Raw genomic sequence first — 20997 nt, 5'->3', positions numbered from 1 at the left:
ACATTTGGGTATCGAGGTTTGTGATATTTTGGTGTTTAGGATCAAACTAGCTTGAGAAAATTATTGGGTTTTATTTAATTGATACATGAGTAAAGTAAGAACCCTCAAACCCTTTGTAGAATTTTTATTTAGTAAGATTTGATGTTGATTATAGTGGTATGCTGTGGAAATAGATTGAATTATGTTGATTTAGAAGTCCATTGGTGATATTGAAAGCTTGAAAATTAACCTTGGAGGTTGGGTTTTCGTTTGGTGAGAAGCTAGAATTTTGGGACTTGAGAAACAGTGAAATTTGAGGTGTCTTCGGCATTAGAGAGGAATTGGCCAAGGTATGGTTTTGGTTTCTCGTAGATAATATATAATGTCACATGAAAACTTAGGCTAGTTGACCGTAGGATAAGTTGAATTAGGTAGAATTGTTAAATTTTAGTGATTTTATTGCTAATGTTGAGCTCATTATAAAATTGTGTTTATTAATGTTGTTGATGAGGTATGGTGAATGATAATTGATGATTGTGATATTTGATGAGGATAATAAGTGGTGAAAATGATAGTTTGTGAAATTCGTTGAGTAATACATATATGTAATTGTGCAATACTTGAATGGTTTGGATGAGGATATGTTGTTGAGAGGAATGAAAGTGTGTGTATATGTTTTGAATGACTTTAGCATTGTTTTGAAGTATAGCACATTGGTTTTGAAATAGAAATTTGGTAAAAATAGAGGTATAACAATTTTTTGTAAAACTTGATTTTTAACTAACTTTGACGAGCCATAACTTAGCTTCCGAACTCTCAAACTTTATCAAACTTGTTTTAAATGAAAATTAGATCTGTGAAGTTTATGCCGTTTGAAGAATGGACTAAAAATTATTTTTAACAAAAAAATTATGTGCGTTGAAAATTTGGGGTGTAAAAGTATTTTCTGCAGAACTTAACAGCATTTTACCACATTTTATGGGCTTGCGTACGTGAACACACACGAGACGCGGACCTTGGACTCTGTCCAGATGTCCGGCATATGCGGAAGTGTGCATGCGTACGCGAAATGGGAAGAATACAGGCTCGCGTACGTGGGTAGTACCATGCGACACGGGAAGGCTTCCCTATCCAAGGGGCTCACGTATGCAGATACAGGTCGAGTACGCAAGATGGGCAAATTTACACCCCCACATACGCGAGACATGACATGCATATGCGGAAGTCCTATTTTGGAAAAAGTGTATTTTTGTATTTCAAATATGTTTTCTAACTTCTAAACCTCTATAGTTACCTTCTAAGGTCCCAAATTTAGTTCCTAATTATAGGAAGAGAGGTAAACCTAGAGAGGGAGTTAACTTGGTAATGAAGAAAGATTATGAAGTGATGATTTAAGCTTGAGAAGTGTAGAAATATTGAACACGTAATGAATAAAGGTTGTGATGAACATGAATGATTGACATTGAATGATTATATGGATTATTGCACTTCCATTATCTGAGATACGAAATTCCCTGGGTAGATGCAGTGGCTAGCCACCACTCGCTCCAGGTTGAGACTCGATACTCTGTTAACTCTAAGTTACAAGATGTGATCGGGCACTTTAACGCCCCAGAAATTTCCCCAATGAGATGGAATTTGATGATTGATATATATAAACATGCATAGACTCTTGGGGATGCTGGTGCAGATTTCAAAAACCACAAACTAACCGGCAACTGCATCGGGTTGTACCAAGTAATACCTTAGGTGAGTAGGGTCAATCCCACGATGATTGATGGATCAACAACAGTAATTGAGTGATTTACTTAGTCAGACAAACAAAAAGGAGTGTCCTGAGTTCAAATTGTATTAAATAGTAATTCAGAAGAGAGAAGAAAGCAAATAGTAAATTGGTTGTGAGAATTATATGAGAAAACAGTTAAGGTTTTAGAGATGTTCAGATTTTAGGATTAACAATTCTTATTATCTAATTTGATTATGCAAAGATTCAATACACAGCAAACATTAAGTGATTAGATTCCAATTCCTTGGTAATTTAATCCTCTTCTAACTTAATCAACCGCCAATTCCTTAGTCACTTAATCTAATTAGAGGGTTTAGGTTCAAATCCTAGTTTATAAGCCACATAAAACCCTAATAATCCAAAGATGATATGATTATATGTAACGTATCACATTAAGTTCAAATAGTTAGAAAGTTATGAAAAATTAGTTTCAAGCTATTATTTAGGTGAGATAACTTTTCCAAGATTCAACAAGAATTCAAGTTAGAAAAGAGTTATTTTCCAATATACTCTAATCTGTAGGATGAAGAACGAAACTGATTCTTGAATGTAAATCAATGCATTAATCCGAAGTAGAAAACAATAGTTATTAATCCATCCAAATAAACAGAGCTCCTAACCTTAACAATAGTGGTTTAATTGCTCTTGGTGTGAAAACCCTAGCAGAGAAAAAAATATAAAGTGCAGAAGAGGAGAAGAAGAAAACTAGGTCATGATATCTTCTCCTTTTATATCTAATCCTAATAAATATAAAATATAATTTCTAAACCCAAAAAATATCTTTTCTTAATTCAAAACTTATTTTAAAACTAAATTAAATCAAAAGATTTGATGTGATTCACGCAGAAGGCCTTCAATTTCAGTATGCTGGCGCCAAACTTGAGCTGGGTGAAGTTTGGCGCCACGTTCATATATGAATGCACGCATTCCAACATTCTTGGCGCCAAACACCGGGCGCCACTATGGCCGAAACAATTTGGAGCTTTATTGTGATCCTGGCGCCAAACTTGGGTTGGATGAAGTTTGGCGCCACCTTTTACATGAAATTGACTTCTTTTCTTCTTTTTGAATTCTGCCAAATTTACCCGAATGCTACCTGAAATCAATCAAATTGTAAAACAAATCAAAGTAGCATTTATGGTGGCTTAAAACAACTAAAATCTTGATTTATTTCAACAAATTCAAATGCAAATTCACTAAGAAAAGATAAGAAAGATGCTCACGCATCAGATGCGCGCACGAAGGGACTGTCCGGGGTTAGCTACAGAACATGTCGAGTTTGGCTATATAACCAACAGATGAGACTCATCAGCCATAGGACAGGTATACATCATGTGTATTTGTTTATTTTGTTTGAGTGTGCATTACTTGAGTTTGCCTATTTGATTAACTATACCTATATGCTATATGTCCTACTTGCTATAACTGCATTCTATCTGTATTTTTTTTGTCTGTATTGTATGTCTATAAAACTGAAAGATCTCTTGTCTAGCGAAGGAGTGACGAGGGTAGTTTCACCGGTGTTTTGGAGGGCTAGAGGAAGCAGAAAGTGAAGTGTTGAGTTAGAATTAGATTTATAACTTGAAAACCTTAGATAGTTTACCTAATATCTGGTTTAGTTTATCTGTTAAGTTTAATTCTGAGTATTAGAGTTCTAGAATTGCCTCTGGCTTTTCCAGGACCTTATATATTATGTACGTGGGTACCTTTACCATGCTGAGAACCCCCCGGTTCTCATTCCATACCTATATTGTTATTTTCAGATGCAGGTTAAGAAGCACCTCGCTATGCGTCTGGTGTTTCCTGTGCAAACGGAGTTTGGCTTTTGGGATTGTTGTATTTTGTGCTTATATTTTGTACATAGACTCTCCTTTGTATATACTTTATGTTTGTCCCTCTTAGAAGTGGCATGAAGAAACAGGATTGTCAACTTTCTCTGTTTTGGAATATTTTGGGTTATATATATGTATATATGTATTCTCGGATCGGCCTTGACTTCGCAGGTCGAGTCTAAAGCTTGATACTTTGTATTTTTGCATACTCTGCTCTTTATATATATATATATATATACCTTTTCTTTCTGTTCAAGTTTCCGTTCACATCGATGCGCTTTTCTCTTTGCTTAAATTTTTTTTCAAGACTCCTCGATTATGATTTTTTTTAACTATTATTATGTATATATTTTATTTTAGAGGTCGTAATATCTTACCACCTCTATTTTATGACTTAACCGTAAAGTTCTGTGTGATAAAGTGTTACAGAATTGCTCCTTGAATTTCCACCAATGTTTGAACTTGATATGTTTTTCAGAGTCCCAAGTCATGTGTTCCAAATCATGGAGAATTCTAATACAAGTAAAGAGTCTCCAAAATTATTTGTTGAATAAGTTCATTTTGGGGTCCTAAACTTTATAAGGCAATCCACTTTCTTGTTCCTTATTATACTTTATTTGGAATGGACAAGATCCTAAATATTTATTTAAACTCCATATCTTAACCTTGACTTTTTGAACTGAGCTTTGTACCATTCTTGTACCTAAAATCTTGACTTTCTACTCTTATTGAATCTTGATTCATATTGCCACCCAACATCTAATTCCTTCTTGCTTAGCATTTCTAAGAAGAGTTTTAAGTTGGCCATCCATTTCTAATAGGACATATTGATGTGGATCAAGAAAGTTTATGAAGAAGAGAGTTATCCCACTAAAATTGTATTTTGGATGGTGACAACTTAGAAAGAGAGATTTTCAATGGTTGTGCTATGGTTGTTCCTACTTCCTTTGACTCTTGCTCATCAGTCATCAATTTTCAACTCTTTAAAAGATTTTTCAAGTTTCATTTCTTGTTTGAAAACTTCCTCGAAGCTTTCCTCCATATCAAGAGATATATCCATTGGAGGGTATGTACATCCTCTCCAATAGAATCTTTACCTTGTAATAGTGAAGGGCAACAAGGTCTTTATTATCAAGCTTGCTTGCTATCTCAACTTGTTCCAAGCCTTCAACCACCTCACAGTCAATGCACTTAACATTCTCATCTTTTAGCAATGAATTCTTCAACTTCTCCGTTTCTAATTAAGAACCCAAGCTTTCTTCCACACCACTCTCTTTGGTTGACTCTATTTTCGCACATTTATCCAATGATAGTACAAGAGAATATAAGGTAAATAGGCTTGTAGCAAGGACCACTATATCTATTGGGATGGTATGCACCATAGAGAGGATTCTGATCATGGTAGTATGGAGGAAGTAGATGACATGAAAATTGTACATATGAATGTGTCTCCCTCCTCAAGTGATTTTCTATCTCATAGTGTAAATCATTATTTAAGTTATTATTTTCTGCAACACACTCACAACCATACAACTCAAAGGCACAAGCATGAAAATTCATGAAGAATAAAAAAAATTGAGATACGATAAAATAAAATGCAAGAGCTAACTAAAGATGATTATAAATGACTAATAAAAATATGCACAAAAATTAGTGGATGATGTGATAAGAAACAAAAGATAAAAGAGGAATGAAAATGTGAGAAAAATACATAAAAAAATAAAAATAAATTGAAAAAGTGGTAAAAAACGATGGAATTTTGCAAAAATGGGCTGGAGCTTACATAGTGAATCTTGTTTAGAATGTCCAAAAATCTTGGAATACCAAATGTTAGAAAAATCTGGGTTGGTCGAAAAATCAGACAACACCTATTTATGCATCAAATACCAAAAAGTGATCGAAACAGTAAAAATTCATATGCATACATGAATGGAGAGCAAAATACAAGTATATACATACCTACTATATAACTAGACTATAATATTTTTTAATTTCAAAATTTTCTATTTATTTTCTTTTGTAATAAAAGTGAAAAAAAATGTATATTAACAACATTCATATTATCTTAGGATATCAAGAAATAATAAGAAAACTCCTAACTATCAACAAAAATCAAGAAAATAAGTAAAAATAAGTTATTCACACTATTCACATATTAACAATAGTCAATAATAAGCACACATTACAAATTTTTTAGTAACGACGCTAAAAACTTGATTAGTGCTAAAAACCGGTTTACAAAATTTATAAATTTAAAAGCTCAAATTCATTGTAACTCTACACCAAAATTTAATACTCTCAAAATTTAGTTAGAGAAATATCACAATTCCAATCAATAAATGAGAGTTTAATTTCGAGCCGTTTTTCCTTGGAATCACAATGTAGTGCATGATCGTTGGATATGGAGAAATCAAATTTAAGTGCAATTGATAAAAATTTAAGTAGCAAGAAGTTAAAAGTATAATTAAAGATTAAATGAAAAAGACATTAAATTAATAGTAATTAAAGCAATTAATTAAAAAAAAGTAAATTCAAATACTAAAAGATCTTGGCAAGAATTGATGAGGGTTAAGAATCATTATCTTTGTCAATAACCATAACATGATAATTACAAAGAGCAAACTCAATTTGTCAATTTCTACCAATTGAGGAAAGTTAATTAGGCTTAATTAATCCAAATTCACAAATCCTAACCAACTTACTCATTGAATTAGTAAAAGATTGTCGTTAGTGAAAATATAAGATTAATTAACATCTCTCAATTACCAATCAAGTTGGATATTAGTAACTCAAAATTACCTAAGTTTCCAACTCAAACCAAGAATGAAAATCTACTGTATAACTTAGTCAAGCATTTTATAAAACACCTAGAGTACATAAACATAAAACTTTACAAATTACAAGAAATAGTAAAAATTATGACTACCAATTATAAAAATTTAATGATAATAACTCAATTAATCAATAATAAAGCAGAAAACATCAAATTTATAAATCAAAAATATAAATCCAATAGAAATTCGTAAACTAAATGACATAACAAGAAACTAACAAAAAAGTGCTAATGAATTAAGATAGTAGAACAAGAAAAATATAAATAAAATTAAACTAAAATAAAATTAGAAACTAAAACTAGAAAAAAATTGATAAGAAATTAACTAAATTTATCCTAATTCTAGAAAGAGGTGAGAGCTTTTCTCTTTAGAAACCTAAGAATATCATACTAAAACTAATCCTAAACTCTCTTCTTCTTTTTTTCTTTATATTTTTTCTTTAAATACTAAAAAAATTTGAAATTTTAGATTTGGATTCTCTAAATTTAAAATTTCACTTTAGAGAGTAAAATATGATCTTTCACTATTTATTTTATAGGTGTGACCAAGAGAAAATATGGAAGAAAAACTATTTAAGGATGAAAGATCACATTTTATCCTCTAAAGTGAAAATTCAAAATTTAGATGATCTAAATTCTAAAATTTTGGGCCTTTTAAAAGCCTAAAATATGAGTCACATAGTTCATTAATAGTGTCATGTGGGGCTTGATTCGCGGCGCAAAAATAGTGGCCTGCGTAGCTCATATTCAATGTTCACTCTAAGGCTTAGTTTAGTAAAGTTTTTACTTTTTTTAAAGTAGCTTTTAAAAGCTAACTTTTAAAAGATGACTTTTTAAAATTGTAACATTTATGTTTGGTAAATTAAATTAAAAATTGATTTTAATAATCACAAGCAACAACAATTATATTTGGTAAAATAGCTTTTAAAATTTAAAAATACTATAATAAATATAAATGCAAGCATTAAATTTAAAAATGAGCTAACATACGAGGTTATATTAGACTTTTAAATTTTGAAAAGCACAAGCCAACTTTGAAAAGCTCTATCTTAGGTGCTTTCAAAAGTATCCCAATCTTTTAAAAGCTGCAAGCACAAGCACATGGTCTTTTTTATTTACCAAATACAAAATGAGGAACTTGAGCTTTTAAAAAGCACAAGTACCTCTTCGAAAAACTTTACCAAAACCAAGCCTAAATATATGCATATCATTTTAAAACTCCGAATGTTAGTTTTTAAATATTATTAGAATAATCTCGTTTGAATATCTATAATTTAAGTTATAATCAAATTAGTACGAAGAGATTAAAATTACAGCATCGAAACTAATTCTTTTTTATTTTCGGTCTTTTAAAAAAATCTTTTTCTATTTTTCTTTAGCTTAAAATTAATGTTATATTTTTGTTCTTTTCTTAAAATTGATGATTATGCCTTTTAACCTTATTCACCTTTTTAACTCAAATCTTTCATATAATGACTCCTAAGTTCTGAAACTTCAAAAAATTCTTTCTTTATTCTTAGTCTTTTCACAAAATAACCACTATGTCCTCTAATTTTTTTTTTTTTATCATTTTAGCCTTAATATTTTTATGGAATAACTTTTATATTTGACGTAGTTGCTAATTAACTTGGGTCGACAGGTGAAACAAGAGTCAAGTTCGCTGCGCTGTTGTTTTGGGTTAACATGAATAGAGTCAGAGACTGAGGGACTCGCTTTTGCCATTTGCTAATAAACTGACGCCATATTTAAGGGTGCACTACGGTGCCACATTGGGTCTTTTTTTTTTTTGTTATGGAGGAGGGTTTGGTATTGTGCTGCGATATGGATAGAGTGGGTGCTACACTTGAATGTGGGACAGATTTTGGTCAGATATGGAAACGAAGTAATCGAACCCTCCGATTTCTATATTATGAAAATTTTGCAAGCAAATCGGAGGGTTCGTTTTGCACATGCACAAAAAAAAAATCGGACCGTGCGAAATCACCCCAGCAAAACGGTGGGTCCGATTTCTTTGTGTGAGATGTATTTGGTTCGTCAAAGTAATCGCTGGGTCCGTTTTGTGGTTGAGGAAATTTTTTTTTTTAATTTACACTGATGAAAATCGGACCGTGGGTTTTTCTTATTTAATAATTTTTTTGAATTAGGGTATTCACCACTCGGACCGTCCGAATTGTGTGTGTATATATAGGTGCTCAAACCTGCGAACCAAAGACAGCCGACCAGATCCAACTTTCTTCTTCTTGTTCGAGTTCTCTTCTTCTTTCTCTGGTCTGCAATGGGGTAACTTGGTTTGGGAAGAAAAATTGATGCTAAAATTTCTATTTTTGTTTAAGTGAGTGGGAAGAATGGATGATAGAGTTCTTTTGAAGGTTTATTATTTTGGTCAGATTTTATTGCAGACACCTGAAGGAGTAAAATTTGTTTGTGAAGATCCATTAGATGTTGTTATTCCCTTCACAATTTCATTTGAAGAGCTTAAAGGAGTGATTTGTGAGAAGATAGATTCGGAGATGTCAAGAAAAATATCATGTATTTTATACAAATATCATGTACCAGTATTTGGTGGATTCGTCCAGTTTCAGACTAAGTATGTAACCGACGAAGCAAGCATGCAAGAGATGTTTTCAATGTACATTGAAAATCGTGGTCAAATTTCCTTCATCGAGTTGTACGTTGAATTCGAACAATCTGAGACCGACCGAAATATTTTGCGAGAAGACTACAATAGTGACAGTGAGGAAGAGTTTGAAAGCAATTACGAAGTTGTCGGTGAAGATGGAGATGTAGATCCAGCCGACGGCGGTGTGGCTCCGAATGTGGCAGACGTTGCAAATGCACTCGCGAACGAAGAGCCATTTGAGGAGCCATCTTTCATGTGAGTTTTGGATTTAGAAGCCATGCATGCTCCGGAGTTTCCAGACTATATGAGTGCAGGTACTCGTTTAGCATTTGCAAAAGAGGTTATTTAGAGAAGTTCAAAATAAAAATACTTTAAGTGAATTAGTATTTAGGGTCCAGTATTCATTTAGTTAATAAGTTAGGTAGGATTCATTAATAAATATTTCTTAGAGTATTTTCGAAGATAATTTGGGATTATTTAGTTAATTTATATTTATTTAGTTACTTAGTTAATGAGGAATTATTTATTAGTGAATTTATTAATGAGTATTTATTATAGTCTTGATGAAGTTACGAAGCCGGTTAGCATTTAATTTTAGTTATTTAGTTACTTTGTATTTACTTAGGTGTTTAATAATTATTTTTAGTTATTTGTTTAATTTGTATTTATGTAGTTATTTCGCTAATTAGGGTATTATTACTGATTGTTTGTAATAGTATTTATGAAGTTATCTGGAAGTATAGGTATTTATATTTAGTTATTGAGGATAATTTGTTTTAAATACTAACGGTGTGGTTGCCTTCTTGGCAGAAGTTCTTTTTTTCGCAGATGGTGAGTTCACCGTGGGGATGGAATTCAGTTCCAGGGAAGCTATTATTAAGGCGATGAAGGAGTATACCCTCCGAAGATCTGTAGACTACCGTGTGTATGAGTCGGAGCCGTTGACATTTTATGCGAAGTGTACACAGTATGGGTCAGGGTGTGATTGGCTTATCAGAGTTAACATGACCAGCAGAAAGCACTGTTGGGTTATTAGGAGGTACAACGGCAGTCACACTTGTACCAGAGCAACCATCTCTCAGGATCATTCCAAGCTGGATTCAAATACGATTGCCGAAGCCATAAAGCCATTGGTTGAGGCTGACCCCTCTTTAAAGGTAAAATCAGTTATTGCAGAAGTGCAATCGAAGTTCAACTACACGGTCAGCTATCGAAAAACGTGGTTGGCAAAGCAGAAGTCCATTGAGAAGATATTTGGAGGTTGGGAAGTATCGTACGAAGCGTTGCCCATATGGTTCGAGGCCATGTGTAATAAGGAACCATCAGCTGTCGTCCATTTTGAGACTATGCCTGCATATCAAGGGGATGATCTGGTAACTGATATCCGGGTATTGCATCGAGTCTTTTGGAGCTATTACCCATGCATTAGAGCATTCAGACACTGTAAGCCAGTTGTCCAGGTGGACGGGACTCACTTATACGGAAAGTATAAGGGTTGCTTGTTAGTGGCCGTTTCGCAGGATGGTAACAACAATATTGTCCCTATTGCATTTGCCATTGTCGAAGGAGAGACCTCTGATGCTTGGCACTTTTTCCTCAGTAACCTACGTCAACATGTTGTGACTCGGGATGGTGTGGGTCTGATATTGGACCGACATGAGTCCATAAATGCAGCGGTGGAACGTAGTCACGGAGCTTGGTCACCTCCTAGAGCTTTCCACATGTTTTGCATCAGGCATATAGAATCGAACTTTCTGAGAAAATTCAAGGCACCCTATCTGCAAAAGTTTGTCGTCAATATAGGTAACATTGTCTCTTGATACTTATATGTTGTTTGGTACGTGATATTGTTTAGGGTATTCGCGGACGGTTCGTGAGTATGAACTGCGTTACCAGCGTTTACGAGAGCGAGGCGAGGCGTATACTAACTGGTTAAACCGTATTCCCCGTGAACAGTATGCGTTGGCATTCGACGGTGGCTACCGTTGGGGTCACATGACGACTAATCTTGTGGAGTGCATCAACTCAGTATTGAAGGGTGCACGCAATCTCCCAATCACTGCACTTGTGAAAGCAACGTTCTACAGACTTAATGAGTTGTTCACATGGAAAAGAGCAGAAGCGGAGGCGAGGATTAATGCAGGCCATGTTTTTACGGCGCATGTGACCTCCAAAATTCATGCAAATCAACTTGCATCAGGAAACATTCAGGTTAATTGCTTTGACAGGCAGAATGAGGTATTTGAAGTGCGTGAGATGCCAAGTGGAGTGGTATATGCTATTGATCTCCGTGGTCAGAGATGTGACTGTGGTGAGTTCCAGGTGGACCGGATTCCTTGCCGGCATGTGTTTGCATGTTGTGCAAACCAACGACTAGATTGGCAAGTATATGTGCATGACGTTTATAAGATGGACCAGGTCAGGCGCGTGTATCGGGCTAGGTTTCAGCCATTAGGGAATCCTACTACGTGGCCTTCTTACACTGGTCCCCGATTCGTACCGAACCCGTACCTGAGACGCGTTTCCAAAGGTCGGCCCAGGATGACGCGCTTCTTGAATGAGATGGACACACGTATGCTACGCCGTCCGAGGCGGTGTAGGCAATGTGGAGCTGAGGGACACAGTCGTAGTAGATGCCGTCAGGGAGGTCCTCCAGGTACCGACAATAATGCCCAGTAGGTTTATATGATATTTGAAGTATTGTATCCTATGTCAATGTAATTGTATGATTAATGAATCATTGCTACCTGTGTCATTGTACCTTATGGTAATTGAACCATTGTAATCTGTGTCAGTGAACTTCATGATGTATGACCCGGTTTAGCATCTGTGAGTGTAATTTAAGGTGATCGAGTCATTGTAACCTGTGTCAATGTAATTTATTAGATTTGAACGATCCTACATAGTTGCATGAACTGAACCGATGATCAAACCGGTAACAGGGTCACTAGGTCATCGGGTCATTGGTTCAACCGGTGGATCATTGGTTGAACCGGTTAACCCGGTCCTATGTAAATAAAAAAATAAAATATAGTCAAAAATTTAAAATACATATTTTCACTAAATATTTTAAAATTATCTAACTATTCTAAAACAACATGAAACAGGAACAATAAGTATTTTGTTAATTTTACTCTATCATAAATATTTTTTATTTTTAATAATTTATTAATTACTTTATATCTATTATACTATTATATACTACAAGTATTTATTGAAAAATAATATTAATAGATATTATATAATTATAAAAAAAAATATATGAGTTTATAATTATTGTTAAATAAAGATATAATTAATTTAAGAATGAATGAGTTTATAACTAAAATTAAAATAAATTAAATAGAAGTAAATTATTTGCTGAAAGATATATATATATATATATATATATATTAATTTGCATATAAATTGATAACAAGCTCAACAGCCTGGTGGTTGTGAGTATCATGTTTTTCCTTGAGGAGGGGGATTCGAACCCCAGCTTTAACATTTTGGAAAAATATTGAAATTGAAGCAGTTTGATCGAATCAGTCTTACCAAGTTTGACCGGTTTTGACCGGTTTACTCCTGGTTTGATCGGTTCGTACCGGTTCATTACCTTATTCGGTCAGAACGTCGGACCGGACCGGCTTAGGGTCTGGTTCACCAATTTTTCGGTTGAACCGGTCAGTCCGGTCCGGTTTTCCTAACAGTGGTACAGCTTCACTTGATATTCAACGATTCATAAGTAGTTATACCCGTTCGAACTGGTTTTCATCCTTACATGGTCCAACTGCCGGACCGGACCGATATAGGGTCCGATTTGCAGGATTTTCGGTCGAATAGGTCCGGTTCGGTTCATACCTGATAACGCTGCCATCGTAACCTGCTTCATCGTGTTCTAATGAACATAAGGAACATCAAACTGAAACATTTAAATACAATACTTAGTTGGTACTTATCATACTTTAGTCATACATAAAAAGTTAAAGTAAACATTAAGTATCATACATGATACATAGCCTAAACTAACTACACGACGACTACTTTCTCATTGTCCACTTTCCAAAGTTCACAATGTTCTTGCATTTCTTTGCGGCCTTTTTTATCACGGACGGAGTGTATCGACTAGCGCTACGACGTGGTGGATCAATCCTGAGATTGTAGCCTTTGCCTGTCTCACCTGGAGTGCAGGTGTCACCTGTATAAGCAACCATCAAACCAAGCAACTGTATAGTATAATCAACATAAACCAACACACCATACAAGAACATAATATCATCAATTGAGACAGCAGCCATATCGTATAATCAACCTAACAAAAACATACCAAACATAAACATACTATCATCAATTGGCCAGGCAGGTATATAGTTTAATCAACCTAAGAAAGAGATACCAAGCATAGACATACTATCATCTATTGACCAACCAGCTATATAGTAACATCAACCTTAACCAGTGTACCATACATGACCATAATATAATCAACTGGCTATATGCTTATATAGTTTAATCAACCCTACATAACACCCCATACAAGAATATGATAATATCATTGGACGGGAAAAGCATATAGATAAATTGTACCTGAGGCATTACGGGATTCTTCATCCTGGTCCACGTCCTCGTCATCTTCCTCATCCATGTCCTCATCCTCATCGTCTTCGTCTTCCTCGTCATCTGGCTCATCCACTAAGTACTCAGCAGTCTCATGCTCAAAAGTCTTAGCATTTTCTTCAATCATAGTCATTGATAAACGGTTCGGATTTTGACTATTCAGAACTCCTCGACCACCGTCACTCCTACTAGAATCACTAGATACGAACCCTCCAGAAGCACCTGAGTAGGTATAAAATGGATACCTCGCGTCAAACGAGTACCTACCCGCCAGGAAGTCGGCCTGGTGGTTATATTGTGCTTGGCCGGCATCTGAGGCCATGAACCCAAGTAACTGGCTAAAAGAACCTCCCTCTCCTGAGTCAAAATGTGGCTGATGTATCGGGAACGACGTAGGAAATTGTATCTGAGGTACATACTGGCTTGTGGAATGAGGTTGTTCTTCTGCCGCTGGAGGTGGAGGTGGAGGTGGAGTTGGAGGCGGTGGTGACTGTGCCTCCTGCTCTTCATTACCATCATCCATAACCTGGTCAGCCTCAACATCCTATTGGACCGCAAGATCCGACAAGTTCAAGTGATCACCATACTTTGAACGGTACCAATACATATAAGTATCTAATGGCTGCTGCGGCATCATGGGGTCATCAGTAAGAACGTGACTATACCTGTTTGTCCACTGCATCACCCAAAATGAATGAGTCGTGGCTGTGGCCCAGTTCAGATTCTTAGGACCAGTTAACACTTCTCCGTGTGCGCGGTCTAGACTCCGTTCCTGATGAGGAACTCCCTGAACAAAACCAAACTGACGCCTAAACCTGTCGGTAGCATGCCATTCGATACACTCAAAAGATACCAATGGCACCATTGCACTCCAAATCACTGAGTGCATGTAGATCTCAGCAGGAATTATATCCGGATCAACACGTTCAGCAGAATATGCAACCCAACAAAACTGGTAACAGTAAAGCACGCAAATAATTAAAATCCAAAAAAGTAAATCACTAGACCGGAACCACATGCAATGTAAATATCAAACACACCTAGCCTTTCTGGAGTTCATCCAACGCCTTCTGAAAATGAGCAAGCTTATGATATCTATAGACTCTATCTCCACGCTCCCAGTTTCGCCACCTAATATAACGCATCTCATTAACACAATTGGTTTCTAAACATGAAGATACAAGCTAAACATAAGATATTCTAACCTGTTGGCAAGCGGAAAACTGCGAGGTTCCCTAGGAACCGGTGCTAGATATGGTAGGCGCATCCATGCCCAACACAGTAGAAGTGTAAGCGGACCATCTATTTCCTTACAATCAAAACGTGAGGCCCTGCATAAACTCCTGTACAGGTGTGCTAGGCAGGCTGATCCCCAGCTATACTGTCCAATACTAGCAAACTCATTCAGCAGAGGCAGATACTTCCAGTGGACAGATGCCCCAGACTTGTCTCCAAACAGGATCGTACCGATCAACAACATGATGTGGCACTTAACATACACCTGTATACTGTTCTCATCGGTCAACTGTGACCGTTCTTTTAAATCTCGTAGCCACGTCAGTTTTATGCCACTTCCTCGACAATCCGACTTTCTCGACGCCACCCCAAATTGATGCAGACACTCTGCCTCTAATGCCTCATAACTACTCAAAGTCATGCCAGTCACAGGAAGGCCTTCAGTCGGAAGACCAAAGATCATAGCCACGTCTTCCAGTGACACGGCACATTCACCAACTGGAAGATGGAAGGTATGCGTTTCCGGGTGCCACCTTTCCACCAAAGCATTTACTAGTGCTTTCTGGCATTGAACAACTCCAATCTGACTAACGTGGTAAAACCCAGTTGATCGTAGATGCTCCTCCACTCTCTCATCGTACCTATCCGGATGGACAGGATGATCACATGTCATCATTCGTGAGGCCTACAAAAACATAGCAAAAGCACGAATCAAATTACACAACTATCATACATAATTTAAAAAAGCTAATTAAAGAATATAATTATATTGAATCCGACTTACTAAGTAATAACATTTTCATCTCAAATTTTAATTAATGTACATGGAGCCTATGTTTCTAATACGTACTTTCACTTTCTATGTTTCTAATACTGTTCTGATGTAATAATAGTCAAACCTCAACTAAAACTATAATTAATTATAACAGTTCCCTAATTAACTATAACAGTTACCTAATTCATTATTAAATCTAAAACTATTATAAAAAATTATTAACATGTCATTCTTAATACTACTCTATTATATTGGATAAACGTCTAAACAACAATTATTTATTTTTAAACACACATGTTGCTAACCATTATTTAAACATATAACCATAAATTTTAAAGTTAAACATTACAGTTAACTTCTTAACTCTAATTACAGAAATTATTACAAAAATTTATAAACAAGAATTAATTATATTTAAACCCACTTATGTAACTATTATTTAAATACATATTTCTATATTTCTGAATTTAATTGCAACAGTTAACAACTATAATTTCTAACGCTTTTAATTACAAAAATTTCTAATATTAATTTTTTTGTTTCTAATCTGTTATTAAAAAGGAATCTAAACAACAACTAACCACATTTGAACATATATATATATATTCTAAGTACTATTTAAACATATATTCCAAAATTTCTACAAATAACCATAACTTTTAAATTTATTCCAAAATTTTTTAAAAACTATTTTCTTTATAATTTATTATATTTCAAACTACTCTGACCATTATAACCACTACACATTTTATTTATTTAAACATTTATTCTTAAATTTCTATCAATAAATCTATACACTAATTCATACATATGTTCTTCAGCTCAACTCTTAACAATCATAAACTACTACACTTACACCTTATTTATTTAAAAAATTTATTTTTAAATTTCTATCAATAAATCTATACACTAATTCATATATATGTTCTTCAGATCAACTCTTAACAACCATAAATATCCTAACAACTAAACATAAATATAACTAAATTTAAAAAAAATTAAAAATCTGCAACAAATAAATAAGATTTAAAAAAAAATTCTTACATAATCAGAGTAGCTCAAATATTTTATAATGTGGAGTTCCGGACGATTAACATTTCTAGCTTTAATTTTTTTGGACATTTTAGCTTGGGTTCCTCGCACAGCTGCTGCCCAGAAAGTTTAGGGAGGAAGAAGATGGAGTTCAAGTGTGTTGGTGAGGGAGGAAATGAAACTGAACTCGTTTGGTACGCATGCAGTGGGTTTGGTTGGGATAAAGGGGCACCGTTTGTGGGGAGCTTGCATTCAGCGACGCGTGGCCTCCCTAAGCAGAAATTGGACGGTCCGCCTCATTGCATGCAACTCGGAGGGTCCGAGTACCCCTCTCCCAATCGCTGGGTCCAATTTCCTCATACACTAACACCACAGAGATGTAAAGCTCTCCCTTCCTCCATAACGGTGTTCAACTCATCCCACACCTCCATATAGAAAATAAAAAGTGTGCCACATTAAAGATCATATTTAATTTTGGTGAATTCTAATATGGTGATTATATAAATATTATTAAAATAAAAATCATATTTTTTTATATTTTAATAATATTATATTTAAAAAATATTATTTAACAATAATAAAATATTATTTTAATTTTAATCATATTTTTTAAAATATTATAATCCTAGTAATCACTATAACATAATTATATTAGAATTATCCTTTTATTTTTCCACGGTGGAGATATCCAAGGTTACGATCCAACATAGTAATTACTAATTAATCACTCACTAACTTAAAATATTGAAGACTGAATCTGGCTGACCTGTGGTCCCGAAGGCATAATGATGAACTGAAATGGCCCATTGGACATTGGTTACCCCACAGAAACCTAAATAAGAGACAAGGACTCTTTTCTTATAATAGTTGCTTGATCCCATTGTTGGTTTGGGAGCAAACAAATGAAGCTTTGATCATTAAAATCACGCACCTCCAAATATTTCAATCCCATTTTCTTTTTCTTTTAGACCGTAGGAGGGGTCTTTGGCTTTGCTTCCTTCAGCAAAAGAAAGTTACATTAGTGATCCCACCATTTGTTGGTCTTTCGGAAGAAGACTATTGATCAAACCATATGCCATAGATTTATTAGTAGTAGTGTTCTAGTTGCTTCTTGACCCCCTCTTTTTTCCTAGCTACTTTGTTATTTTTTTTTTCTTTTCCTTCTTTTTCAAGTATATTGGAAAGGGCATATTTGGGACTCTGTGTCCTATAATTTATTTAATCCCAAAAAGCAAGTTGACTAAGATTATTATTGTGTAGTTCATCAGTTCTTCACTATACTCGAGATAAACAATGAATTATTGAAAAATAAATCCACTGAGGATTTTATGTACCTTAACAGCCAAGAGGCAAAATGATTAAGTAGATAACTCTAATTTTTATGACCACTATTGCTGTGGGAAAATGGATTTCTCAATTTTTTTAAACAATTATTGTTATTAAGTGTGATCTTTTTTCATATATATTTTTAAGTGAATCAATTTTTTTTGTGACAAAGAAAAGAAGTAATTAAGTGCATGTGATCTATTCCCTCTTCATGATCCTTATCATTCATTAATTTAATTGAAAATTCATTTATATAATAATAATAATTATTAGTAAATTGCCTATTACCAACTCACATTTATTTCTATTTCTATTTAAAATTTCAGATACAGTTAAAATAATCAAATATAGATGTAAATATATGTATTTAAACAAAAACTGCAACGTAAAATAATAAAGAGAAGGGATTAAATTCAAATTAAAATGGTGGTTCTTTTAAAGTTAAATCTTTCGTCAGCAAATTCAATGGTCTAAATCACATCTCGATGATATCAAATAGAACCAATATAATATCATGAATAACAATATCTAAGCTAAGCTATCAAATCGATTTATCGTCGAGAATGGAATATATATATATATATATATATATATATATATATATATATATATATATATAAATGCTATTTGTACATCAAAATCAACTACTAAAATCAGCTATCAATGTATCTGTATATAAATATATGTGTGATTTAATTTATTTTTAATGTATATTTATATTTCAGCATGTATTTTATACTAATGACTAATTTTGGTAGCTAATTTTAATGTACATATAGCATAACCCAGGTATATATATTGTGTGTAAAAAACACGTATTCTCCTTAGAAAATAAATGTTTATCTAAAAAAAATGTAATATATATTACTATTTTTATTCATATTTTTATTTGTACTATTCGAATTAATCATGAAATAAGAGATGAGAGAATTGTTATTGTACTCATTTAAAAGACTATTTTATATTATTTTAAAAATTAATATGAGTCACATTTATGAATTTTGAAAATTAAATACAGGCAATTAAAATTTAAAAGAATAAATTGAACCTGACGTATAAATTTAAGAACCAAATAATTGAGTATTATTTTTTTTATTATTTCAAAATATTTCAATAATTTTCTTAATTTAATAAAAGTTTTAAAACGATCACTTATTTAAAAATAAAATAATATTTATTTATTTAGATAAAAATAACGCCACATATTAACGCATGTGTCATTTTTTTAATATCTAAAATAAGAATTTAATTTTAATACATTAAAAATATAAATTTTAGAATTTTATAATCGCATCTATTTTTTATATGATTATTTACATTATTAATATATAAAATAATTATTTTTATTGATTCAGTATTACGTAATTGAACATATATGGTAAAATTAAATTTTTAAAATAGTTAACATCTTAAAAAGAGATATTTTTTCTCTTAGTAATAACATCGACACACTGTGCCCATCATATGATACGGACAAACACTTGTTTGTGACACATCACAGATCACACACATGATAGTTAACAACATCATTGCGGTACATATATCCAAAGATGGCAATATTATTTCTTAAGCTGAAGGTTTAGTTGGCATCCATGGTTCAAATTATTTACACCAACCTTATAAAGCCCTCCATTAATTTAATATCAACAAAGAGCCTCTTTCACTCCACATGTCCCAAGTTATTTACACCAATAATAATCTCAAGTCTTGAAAGGAACTAGTATGTATATATAGGTACAGTCGTGAGTCACCAAAACACAAACACGGGTCAATGAAGCAAGGAACCCACTCCGAAGCCACCATGAATAGTCGCCGGAGAAAGAGCAGCTCCGGCGACTCCTTCTCGTTCCCAAGCACCCCAAATCCAGACTCGGACTTTGAGTTCGAGTCTCTTACGCCGGATTCACCGTCCAGTGATCCGTGCAGAACCTCACCAGCAGATCACCTCTTCTTCAATGGCCGTCTCCAGCCTCACTCTTTCCCTTTATTCCAGCACCACCACCACTCGATTTCCACGACGAGCCGAACTAGCAGCATCAGCAGCAAGGACTCTCTCATGTCTTCTAGAAGCAACAGCATTAACAGCAGGGGAAGCAGCAGCTGCAGCAGCAGCGCAAGGACAAGCGCCAGTGACGGCTCAGAGAGAAGGTTGCTCCACAGCAAGCTCTCATCGTTGTCTTCATCGGCATCGCCGTCATGCAAAGGCGTGTATATGGGGAAGAGGACCATGGTTTCAGCTCACCCTCAGGTGTATGGGTGCTCGCAGAGGTGGCAGTATTTAACGCCAGTGCCCGCGTTGAATCGCGACGCCTCGAAGAAACGAACAGGAGAGGTGAAGCAAAAGAAGAAGGAAGACAAGAAAACAAAGAAGAAGAAGATGATGAAGAAGAAGAATAAGGAGAAGAAGGTGCGGTTGCGATTTGGCCGGAAAATTTTTCGGTGGTTTGTGATGGCGTGCAGAGAATGCCACGCCATGGAGCCGTCTAAAATCAAGAAGAAACATATCATGTCTCAACAAAATGTGAATACTTAGCTTCTTTCTTTTAATATTTTCTACGTAGATGGGATTTTGGGTTTGTATATTTGTGAAATGTGGCTACAACTTTCCACATCGAATTGTTTATTTTGATTGTGGTTTTTGATTTTGATTTTTTCTTTTTTAAAAAATAAGTTGGCTTCGTTTTGATTCATCCAAAAGTTTACGAAGAATAGTCTGAATTTGATCATATATGAAAGAAAATCGATCTTACCTTGGAGTTTGTGAACATTATGATGGATGGGTTTATGATTTTTTCCTGAAGGCTAAACAATGAATTTCTGCTTCATCATGTAATTAATTATGAGTACGCCGTTCATATATATTATGCTATTCTCTATTTGTTATCGAAGCCATTATATTCCTGTGGTCCGGGTGGTGTTGATGGCATTCGCGACTAAGAATCAGATGAAGGATGACGTGTATGCAGCGGAAGAGACGGT

General features: G+C 34.3%; 3 protein-coding genes across 3 annotated transcripts; 2 read left to right on the top strand and 1 right to left on the bottom strand.

Annotated features, from left to right (window-relative positions):
* The first annotated feature begins 10054 nt into the window (after positions 1–10054).
* Positions 10055–11729, top strand: LOC112733395 (uncharacterized). Its single transcript, XM_025782338.1, has 2 exons — positions 10055–10853; positions 10906–11729. The coding sequence occupies exons 1-2, from the start codon at positions 10055–10057 to the stop codon at positions 11727–11729; spliced, it is 1623 nt and encodes a 540-aa protein (XP_025638123.1).
* Positions 11730–14193: 2464 nt separating this feature from the next.
* Positions 14194–15558, bottom strand: LOC140177545 (serine/threonine-protein phosphatase 7 long form homolog). The gene is made up of 3 exons (XM_072210666.1): positions 14855–15558; positions 14753–14780; positions 14194–14601 (listed from the first exon to the last, which is right to left on the bottom strand). The coding sequence occupies exons 1-3, from the start codon at positions 15556–15558 to the stop codon at positions 14194–14196; spliced, it is 1140 nt and encodes a 379-aa protein (XP_072066767.1).
* Positions 15559–19543: 3985 nt separating this feature from the next.
* LOC112737985 (uncharacterized) lies at positions 19544–20788 on the top strand. Its single transcript, XM_025788186.3, has one exon. The coding sequence runs from the start codon at positions 19790–19792 to the stop codon at positions 20549–20551; it is 762 nt and encodes a 253-aa protein (XP_025643971.1). The 5' UTR covers positions 19544–19789; the 3' UTR covers positions 20552–20788.
* The last annotated feature ends 209 nt before the right edge of the window (positions 20789–20997 follow it).

Source organism: Arachis hypogaea, chromosome 13, assembly GCF_003086295.3.
Source record: "Arachis hypogaea cultivar Tifrunner chromosome 13, arahy.Tifrunner.gnm2.J5K5, whole genome shotgun sequence".
Classification (NCBI taxonomy): Eukaryota; Viridiplantae; Streptophyta; class Magnoliopsida; order Fabales; family Fabaceae; genus Arachis; species Arachis hypogaea.
Note: the sequence above shows the minus strand (reverse complement) of the source record. Positions and strands in the feature narration are given on the sequence as shown.

What these genes read in the sequence shown, in the direction of transcription:
- LOC112733395 (XM_025782338.1), top strand. Translation starts at nt 10,055, where the DNA reads ATGACCAGCAGAAAGCACTGTTGGGTTATTAGGAGGTACAACGGCAGT. An exon ending in AAAGTTTGTCGTCAATATAG is followed by an intron (nt 10,854 to 10,905) that starts GTAACATTGTCT and finishes GATATTGTTTAG; the next exon opens with GGTATTCGCGGACGGTTCGT.
- LOC112737985 (XM_025788186.3), top strand. Translation starts at nt 19,790, where the DNA reads ATGAAGCAAGGAACCCACTCCGAAGCCACCATGAATAGTCGCCGGAGA.
- LOC140177545 (XM_072210666.1), bottom strand. Translation starts at nt 15,558, where the DNA reads ATGACATGTGATCATCCTGTCCATCCGGATAGGTACGATGAGAGAGTG. An exon ending in AGTTTTCCGCTTGCCAACAG is followed by an intron (nt 14,781 to 14,854) that starts GTTAGAATATCT and finishes GCGTTATATTAG; the next exon opens with GTGGCGAAACTGGGAGCGTG. An exon ending in ACTGGGAGCGTGGAGATAGA is followed by an intron (nt 14,602 to 14,752) that starts GTCTATAGATAT and finishes TACTGTTACCAG; the next exon opens with TTTTGTTGGGTTGCATATTC.